We start from the raw sequence: 9,969 nt of genomic DNA, 5'->3' as shown, positions 1-9,969 counted from the left end.
CCATTTTTACGAGGAAGACTTTCAAGAAGTTTCTGCTGATAAGCGACCCGACCGACGCAATGCTAGAGAAACTCAACAGTTGCAGTATATTCGTTTAAAGGCTACAGCTATTCCTCGTAAGTTTTCTAAGTTGCCAAAATATCTTTCTAGTTCTTTGCCTACATCTCGTCCAACAACTTCCAGCACTTCTTCCTCCAGGCGAGATTCTGAAAACAACAGAATCAAACAGTTAAATGAAGAATTTATGAAGAAAGATGTTTTAATTGATTTTTCTTCCTTTGTGTCACAACTGAAAGATGTGATTTTGCCTGCAGGGTTTGTAACAGTTGTTGAAGAGAGATTAGTTACATTTCACTACATCAAGCATGGTGATGATGCATCAGTAGCACCACAATTACTTGTGTCTTTTATTGTAATGGAAGATTTTAGAATTTCTGCTTTTGTTTCTTCTGTACTCGTTCCAAAAAGTGCTTATAAACATTTGTTGAGCTCAGATTCCTTGGAAACAATGACTGAGCTGGCTAACATACTTGCCTTTTGCAAGTCTTTGAGTAATGTCCAGTCCAGCAAAGACAAGCCTACTATGGATTGTATTGGTGTAGCTGTGACATTACTGGAAAGTTTCATTGCAAATGGAATAACAGATGATGATCATGATTGTGTTTTAATTGGATTTATTACTGAACAGTTGAAACTTCTTAAAGTTCAAAAAAATGGTCGACGGTACTCTACAACCATAATCACTACATCATTTCTGTGGCAGCTGACAAGCACTGCACTGTACAAAAAATTATGCAATGTATTTATTTTACCTTCCATTAGTACATTGCGCAAGCTTTCTTGTGCTACAACAGTAGGTACTGGAACAATAGATGTGCAATACTTGAAGCAACGTATGTCCATTCTCTCTGATAAAGAAAAGGTTGTGACGCTAATGATCGATGAAGTTTATACCGCTCAACGTATCGAGTACAGTAATGGCATGTTTGTTGGTCTGACTGAAGATGGATCACCTGCAAAAACTGTGCTAACTTTTATGATCCAGTCTACATGCTCCAAGTACAAAGACATGGTTTGTTTAATACCAATGAGTAGACTGAACACTGAATTACTACGGTCATGGTTCGACAAAGTAATGCTGGCACTGGATGAAGTCTGCTTGGTTATAGCTGTTTCTGTAGACAATCATGTTTGCAACAGGTATGTGTCCTATAATCTTATCTTTTTGTTTGTTCTTGAAAGATGAAACTGATTTATATGCATTATATATAGTATAAACAGGACAAAGTAAAAAGTATCTGCTATTGAAAATATCGTACTTGAAACGTATGTATCAAGTACATTATCCAGGGATTCATAGTATATGAATACTATGAATCCCTGACATTATCTTTCGCTGAATTGATTTGGACAACCGTTCAATGACCTGTGTCAGAATATGAAAACTTTAATTCATCCATGAGTAACACTCTGTTTCATTTGCAGGAAATTATATGTTGATTTGTGTGGAGGAGACTTGAAGACATGTATTAGCCATCCTACACAGCCAGATCAGCCTTTGTTTCTTCTATTTGATTTTACACATAACTTTAAAAATATTTTCAATAATTGGCTTAACAAAGGTAGGATGTCCATTCCTACTAATGGCTTTGAACACTTACTTGGAGAATCTTGCACGGCTTTATTTAGCCATATTAAGCGATTGTATGCTATTGAGGAGAACAAGGTCTTGAAAGTCGCACATGCCCTAAAGAAAGTATCCTTGGACCCAAGTAACATCTCTCAAACTTCTCCTCAACATGCGTTAAGTAAGTACATCAGCTTAAACTGAGCTGTGATCTAACATAGACACACTTGTCAAATTGAAACGTAGGCAATATGAGTTTGAAATATGAATTCATGGAAACAAATCACTTGAATTTTTTAAGGGCAATAGTGTGATAACTACACCTAATCCTGAATTTTCTTAACCTGGTTCCATATTGTCAAGAAATTTGACAATCCAGTGTATGTTTCATTTAACAATGAGCTGTTTTGATCAATGACTGGTTTGCTTTATTTTGATGACTTTAAGATCAGGTTTGCTGGACATGACTATCCCCAACCACTAGAGAAACTGCATTTATTGTTTGTTTATTTATATATCTTTAGGTGTATTTAGTGAATCTACAGTGCGTGGACTCCAGTTTTACGAAAACAACAATCCTGGATTCACACAAACATCCAGATATGTGCAATTTATTGTTGATGTATGGAAAGTCATGTCACTGAAATCACCAATGAAAGGTAAATAGCTATGAGGCCTGCAAACTGTATGTTTATTGGTTCATAATTACACTTTTCATGACTATGTCTCTATGTCACAATATTTTATGATAGCCCTTCATACTTTTATGCAGTAATATTCATGATCAGTGTCAACACAACTTTTTGTACAGTAAAGGCTGTTAATCCTCCAATTCAAAAAAAATTACATTATGTAGAACATATGTGTTATTTTGATATCTTGTTCAAATGGGAAATGCATGTTAAAACTACCCATAGCACTGCTAAATGTTTCTATAAATGTATGTGAGATGCATAATTTGCATATCCATATATATATTAACTGTGTCAAAATGCTTTAGTACCTTTTGTGGCCGCTCAAAACCTTTGTTCAAATTTTTACGGTGTGTGTTTCAGGTTATCATAAAAGAGATGAAATGTGCCAACCTCTTCGACTTGCTGAAGAAGGGACTCACAAAGGCCTAAAGTTGTTGGCTGATGCAGCTAAACTGTTCAAGCAATGGAAGTCATCAAACAGCATTGGCTTGACAAAAGACTTAAACTTTTTTAGCTTGCAGTCAAACCATAGAAGCTATGCCTGCCCTTGCGAAATATTTGCTGCTGAATCATTAGTTTGATTATGTTCTTCCGGGAAAGTTTTCATCAGATCCCATAGAAGGCAGGTTTGGATGGTATCGTCAGTCCAGTGGTGGCAACTTTTATATGTCTTTAAAGCAGTTGCTTCAAGCTGAAAAAAAGATACGCTGCCTCAGTTTGTTTCAGCAGAAGGCAATCGTTGGCGCTGGTTGCCTTTATTTGCATAGTGGTTTGCTTGATAGAAGTGAAGATGGAAATGATGACACCACTTGGCTTAGTGAGTTTTTAACCTCTGCAAGTCTTCATGACTTATCCGATTCAGATTGCTCTGTTATATACTACGTCAGTGGCTACATCGGAAGATCTATTTCCCGTCGCAGGAAATGTCAAGGATGTACAGACCTGTTGATAACAGGCGACGAGGAAGAACATCGTTACCCTTCTCAATGTTTTTCACCAGAAATGGTACGTTTGCTGGAGATGGCAAATCGAGGTGGTTTGTCGAAGCCATCGGAATTCTGCTTTGCAGTATGTGCTTTGGGAGTGAAAGCTTTTGAGTGCATTTCAGAAGATGAACAGGTTAAAAAAAAGTTCTTAACGTATCACAATCAACGTTCTGCATTCTATTCGAGCGTATTAAACGTGGCTGAGAAATCTGACATTGATTGTGTTTTAGTCAAACAAAAGTGTTGTGATGGCCATTTCAATTTTGAATTTATTATTCAAACGGCCTTCAATTGCTTTGCAAAAAATGAATTGAAACGTTTGAATAACGTTGTCATTGAGCCTCCAGCAAAGATGACTCGCACTGTTCGAAAACTCACTAGCAGAAGTTCCACTAATTCTACTTTGTGATAAGTTTTTTATTGTATGCTACGCTATTTCATCATACTTGTAGACCGTTAGAGCTACTCACACATTTTCAACGTGATTGATGCTGAGGCAATGTGTGTGTTCAATTCGTATTTTTTCAAATTGTATTTGGTGTCGCTGTATTTTACTGTGTTACTGTCCACTTTAACTCGGTAACAGTCAGCTGCAAACGTGAGTTAGCGAGCCCAACCTTTATGAATCCTTGGTTGCAAAGATTGCTTTTGTTGTTTTAAATGTAATTGTGTTTGATACCTTATATGTTGTTTGTTCTACACAACTGCGTGAGTGTGTTGATGCTTCTGCATTGCTGTGGAAACGTGTTTGCTGATTTGCAAAGTTGCATTTTGTGTTTCCGTATTCTACTGCGTAAGCGTTTATTTGGCGTTCTTATATGATCTGTCACAGCGTAGCCAAATGCCAAACTTGTTCTAAATATCATCATCAAGTTTCTTCCTCTCGTCGAGGGTTGGAGGTAATGAGGCGCCAAGTTTCTCTGTTGTGAGATTTTTCTACTGCAGTTTTGTAATTAAGTCCTGACCAGTCTTCAATATCATTAGTCCAAATTCTTGGTGGTCTGTGCCCCTATTTCGTTTGCCGTTCTAAATATCTTATTTACGCTTAATTTTGCATTGTGTTCTGCTTTTGAACAAATCTTTTAGCTGTAGCATAACGATTCAGAAAGACTGTTTGGAAACGTTATGCATATATGGTGATTTTACTGATTGCATATCAAAGTTATTGCAAACCGTACATTCGAAATGGGTTGAAATACTTAAATGTTTTGAATGTGCTTAAAAATACACCATTCAGATTATTTGGAAAATCGAAATGATTTATTGCGATGTGTAAAAAATAGTGTTAGAATGTTTTCGCAATCTTAGCTATTTAACACTCCGCTTGTCAATAGCAAAAATGAGTTCCTCATCCCTACCTTATGAATCCCTGAACATATAAACAATGAATGAACAGCGCATCTATATTTTTCGGTTTAGGTTCAACAATGCATTCTAGCCGTCAAAATGATGGAATATTTGGTAATTTTGTTGAGACATACCATTGCCCAATCGTTGAATTTACATCAGAGATAATTTTATTAGATAGATTATCAGTTTCATGCACATGGTTTCATTCAGCGTTATAATGTTGTTTTTCTTGCCACGTGGCGTTCATGGTCATAACGCAACATTGCAGAAACAGCCAATATTGATACCAGGTAGGCCTACTAATTATTACGCCGCTTTCATCGAATCTACGTCGCTAAACGACGAAATTGTGCAAACGCCTGTTGGATTTCCCTTCTACGTGTAGTTTATCATAAACGTGAAGCATTGCTCAAGAAGCTAATCTGAATCACCATAGATAACCATAACATTCATATAGTTTCATCATCAGTAAATATGTAAAGTGCACTTCACAATTTTTGACAACGGTCTGACAATTTATTATATTGCAAAGTTTTGGTTTATTCTTGACTTTTATAATTCTGTGTAACAGTTTTTTTCTAACTAGTTTCTATGTGACTAACAATTTGTTTCATTATACATTTTCTTTAGTATTTCAACGCCATTATTAAAAAAATTACGGTATTTTCACTTTTAAATAAAACATGGCAAGACAAGGATTCAGTACTGAAGAAATATTGCAACATGTTTTGGGACTGGTGAACAGCATAGATTCTTTTCTCGACATGAACAACTACGATGCTGTTGAGTTTCCCGACACACTGAAGTCTTATACAACTTTTGTAGAAAAGCCAAAGAACAGACAAGCCGGTAAACGTCAGCATTACTTGGTCTAATGCGAGACCGGTGCACAATGGGAGAAGGGGCCGGGCTAACATTATATCTGGCCCGACTGGTGTTAGAGGAGAAGCAAAAGAAGCCAAGTTTCCACGGCAAGCATGGGCACTATTTTTTTCTTTAAACATTTTGAACATTATTGTTCAAGAAACAAATAGAAAAATTGCCACACTCATTTCTCAATTGCCAGAGAGAATTTTAGATGACAGCAGGTACTGCTATTTTGGCCCAACCAACAACGAGGAGATGCTGGCCTTTGTTGGATTGGGGTATTTTCGGGGGCTTTTAGGACAGGCTGGTCATTCCACGGATGTATTGTTCAATCAACTGCAAGGGCATCCCGTGTTTAGCGCAACAATGAGCAAGAACTGCTTTAAATTTTTATTTTTGAACATTTCGTTCGACGACCAAAATACTAGGCCGCAACGTTGGAAGAATGACCGGTTTGCCGCATTTCGAGTCGTTTTCAAAATGTTTAACGAAAACTGCATCAAACATGTCATTCCAGGTGACTACTTGTCGTTGGACGAAACGCTATACCCCATGAGGACACAAATTGCCTTCAAGCAATATAATCCAAACAAGCCTGCGAAATATGGCCTTCTGTTCAAGTCGGTAAACGCCAGCAGATTCCCATACACATTTACGGCATCGGTCTATTCAGGTAAACTGAAGGAAGAGCCATTTCATTTTTACATTCGTGGAACAGAAGAAGTGGTAAAAGGAATGGTGATGAGCCTGGAACAACACGGTGACCTTCAAGGTCGGAATATTTCGTATGACCGCTTGTACACCTCCATACCACTCGCGCAGTGGTTGCTTGACAGGGGTATAACGTCAGCTGGAACCCTCAACGCTATACGTAGAGGAATACCCCTGGAAGTGAAGCAAGTGAGTGGTAGGGAGGAATTTTCGTACGAAATTTATTGGCAGACGAGTGAGGCTGATCTCAGCCTACATTCTTATGTAGTAAAAACGAAGAGTTCTGGCATGCGGAATGTGTTCATTTTGACGACAATGCAACCTCTATTGGGGATTACCAAGGATGACGGCAAAAAGAAGCCAGGCTTGTATAAGCTTTACGACTTCACAAAGGGTGGTACCGATATCATCGACCAAAGGATGGGTTGGTTCATTCACGTGCAAAGCGAAGTCCCCACGGTGGACAACTACTGCGTTTGCTTATTTTTTGGATACTGCCTTGTCAACGCATCTACAGTTTTAGCACTAAATGAAGGGACTGATCCACGCAAGCGAAAATCCTTCGACTTCGGTTGGGAACTGGCCATGGAACTCGTGAAGCCATTCATAAACTCGCGATCTCTCCAGGGTCTGAACTATCACACCATACATACGATTGAAGCAGTAATAGGGAAACAACCTTCAACAACAACTCCAAGCGGCAGAAGGGCCACTCTGCCCCAACTATCGTCGACACGACGTAGATGCGACGTATGCAAACACGCTATTATGGGAGAAGGTGCCAAAGCCAGAAAAAATAAACTTCCAAAAAACCGTGGCCAATGTCGGTGCTGTGAAAAGCCTGTATGTCCTGCACATTCCATACGAGTATGTCAAGCTTGCTTTTGCGCAGAATAAAGTATTTGAATGATTGCGGTTTTATAAACATTGGCTTCAACCACAGCCTAAATAAAACGCGGAGCTCTATGAAAGATTTTCCTTTTTTCCTTTCATTAGACAGATAGCTATTTTTACGTTGATTCAACATATCAAGACGTTGAATACTTGTAAACATGCGCGGTTTTGCAATTAGATTGCTTATCAAAATCATCTATCTTTTATTGTATAAAAAGTGGGTCATAAAACTATTCGTAATACTCGATGTAAAATTCAGCATTTTTATATGCTGAAACAGTATTGTATTCATATTTGATAAATGCATTTTCTATTGGTTACAAGAGTAGGTGCTCACTGCCTACCTACAATCCCTCCTCGGTCTGCCTCAATCATACTTGCAATTGTTTCTTGTTGTTTTTTGATTTATTGAGTTAGCGAGTTGGGATAAAAACTTGATTTTGTATAAACTTACATTGGCTTTAACACGACAACTTAAATCCGTGGTACACATTCATTTATCTAGCTTGCTTTTTTCGATAATGAAATGAAACTCAACACAAAGTCAGGCAAAATTGTGTCCAGAAACAACGGCTCCCGGCACGCAGCAAAAGGCGATAATCAGTTGTGAAATCTCTTTGCAGCCAGGCAAGCCACATCACGCAGAACATAAAAACAACGCAAATTCAATGTCAACAAAATTTCATCACAATTTCAATTCTAATCAAAAGGGCAATTGACCCGCCGGAACATTGCGGCCCCTAATTATGGCACATAATTAAATAAAAGTTGAAGTAGAAGGGTCGATTCCCGACATGCAATACACAGAAGTATGTACATTAAAACTACACAAAAACGGTGACTATCCTTTGATAGCAGTGCAAGGCACTGGGATACCCTGGCCACAATGGCCTGGCGAATACTTACACGATTAACGATTAGTATCTACGTTAGTTTCATGAGACACACACAGTAGCAAACAAATCAAAGGCACTACACAGTAACTAACTAGCTACTTATGATGACGCAAATCACTGAGATCGCTGGCGAATGCTTACACGATTAGTATTTACATCATTTTCATGAAACACACAATAGCAAACAAATCAAATGCATTACACAGTAACTAACTAGCTACTTATAATGAGGCCGATCACTGAGATCGCTGTAGAGCATACGTTACTAGGACATGTTGTTGAGTTACGCATATTGGGGCCCTGAGTATGACACATAGAAATACGCAGGTTAACAGATTTGCGCGGTACATATCTACAATACACTACAAACTTAAATGAAAGGCAAGGGTGGTACAGATGCCTCTACGACACCCGCTAACAACAGACCAGGGCGGGGCCGGGTCCAGAACGCAGTCAAGCATTCCCCACAGGAGCAACGCACGATATATCCCTTAAGACCAAATCCACTTTGACCTCACCCGATGCCTCATCCACCACTGAGACTGCCACCCTGACGCGCCGGACAATCGGTTTTCCTTTCCTAATTTGGGGGATGATCTCATGGACTCTCCCCAGACGGTACCTCCCTCTCTTAGTTACATCTTCTGGGGAACCAACCACCACTAATTGGCCAGGCTGTAGGTTTTCCACCAAACTGGCCCACTTTTTTCTACCCTGCAGGGAAGGTAAATAGAAAGAGATCCATTTCTCCCAGAAACTGTGAGATAGGGCCAGGTTATACCGATAGTCTCTCCGTAACTCATCTCGGTCATGAGGATTTCCTACTGATGAAAATGGGCTCAAGAAGGGGTTAAGGAGTGCGGCTGGGATGATAACAGTAGAATCCTTAGGGTCATCACAGACAGGGACTAAAGGTCTTTCGTTGACTATTCTTGTGGCACTACCCGTAAATGTAAGAAGTTCAACAAAGTTGGGTTTCCGTGATGAGTTCCCAATAACGTGGGAAAAGGCAATTTTGAATTGCTTGACCATTGCTTCCCAGGCCCCTCCCTGTGCCGGGGCATACGGAGGAATGAACTCCCAGTTAATTCCCTTTTTTCGCAAAGAAGTTTGAATTTCAGAAGACTCCAGAATTTCTGGTAGTCTTTTAGATGCCGCTTGAAATGTGGTCCCGTTATCTGAGTACATGTTACGTATAGATCCACGCAAGTCTACAAATCTGGTAAATGCTAAAACAAATTCACTGTAAGATAGTGACGTCACAAGTTCCACATGGATTGGTCTACTCGCAAGGCAGGTAAATAACAAACCCCATGCTTTCTTTTGGCTTCTTCCTTCCACAAACGTCATTGGACCAAAATAATCTACGCCACTGTTGAAGAAGGGTTTGTTGTAGGCCGTGGTTCGTGGTAATGATAGATCCGACATTAGCTGCCTGGTTTAACAGCTCTGTAGTATTAAGCGCGGCTACAAGCTCCTTTCTGGCAATCGGCCATGCACTTTGATGCTTGAGGACAACCCTACTTTTGCCAAAAACGAAGGATACACAAGGGACTCCCTTACACAGCCTACGTATATACACCACGGAAGCAAAGGAGTGATTGGAAGCATCACTGAATCCATGTAACTGATATACGATATCATCTGCGCAACACGGCTCGGTGTTTACAAAATACCACCTAGGTATAGAAAATTCTTTCAGCAAATCTAAAGAATGAAGCCACGACTTCCATTCTTTTATGTAGTCGGGTGGCACTTCGGTGTCCCAATCAAGACCTTCAATAGTTAAACGCTGCAGAATCAACCTAGCTTTTAGGAAGAATGGAGCGCCGAACCCTAGTGGATCGAAGTTTTGGCCAAGTTGGCTTAACATTGAGCGACGTGTGTACTTCTCTAAGGGTCGGAGAGTGCACTTAATGAATCTGACTCAGTTTGCCACACGC

The 9,969-nt window shown here is 39.4% G+C and overlaps 2 protein-coding genes across 2 annotated transcripts; one reads left to right on the top strand and one right to left on the bottom strand.

Annotated features, from left to right (window-relative positions):
• Positions 1-1,335: 1,335 nt before the first annotated feature.
• Positions 1,336-5,348, top strand: LOC145769175 (uncharacterized). Its single transcript, XM_082580769.1, has 3 exons — positions 1,336-1,808; positions 2,152-2,286; positions 2,683-5,348. Exons 1-3 carry the CDS (start codon positions 1,628-1,630, stop codon positions 2,901-2,903), a joined length of 537 nt encoding a protein of 178 aa, XP_082436895.1. The 5' UTR covers positions 1,336-1,627; the 3' UTR covers positions 2,904-5,348.
• Positions 5,349-8,479: 3,131 nt separating this feature from the next.
• On the bottom strand, positions 8,480-9,376 carry LOC145779330 (uncharacterized). The gene has a single exon (XM_082590893.1). The coding sequence runs from the start codon at positions 9,374-9,376 to the stop codon at positions 8,480-8,482; it is 897 nt and encodes a 298-aa protein (XP_082447019.1).
• Positions 9,377-9,969: the final 593 nt, after the last annotated feature.

The sequence above is a fragment of the Aplidium turbinatum genome, chromosome 1 (genome assembly GCF_918807975.1).
Source record: "Aplidium turbinatum chromosome 1, kaAplTurb1.1, whole genome shotgun sequence".
Taxonomy (NCBI): domain Eukaryota; kingdom Metazoa; phylum Chordata; class Ascidiacea; order Aplousobranchia; family Polyclinidae; genus Aplidium; species Aplidium turbinatum.
Note: the sequence above shows the minus strand (reverse complement) of the source record. Positions and strands in the feature narration are given on the sequence as shown.

Coding starts and splice junctions, on each gene's coding strand:
- LOC145779330 (XM_082590893.1), bottom strand. CDS start 9,376: ATGACGTTTGTGGAAGGAAGAAGCCAAAAGAAAGCATGGGGTTTGTTA.
- LOC145769175 (XM_082580769.1), top strand. CDS start 1,628: ATGTCCATTCCTACTAATGGCTTTGAACACTTACTTGGAGAATCTTGC. Junction 1,809..2,151: donor TTCTCCTCAACATGCGTTAA/GTAAGTACATCA, acceptor ATATATCTTTAG/GTGTATTTAGTGAATCTACA. Junction 2,287..2,682: donor ACTGAAATCACCAATGAAAG/GTAAATAGCTAT, acceptor TGTGTGTTTCAG/GTTATCATAAAAGAGATGAA.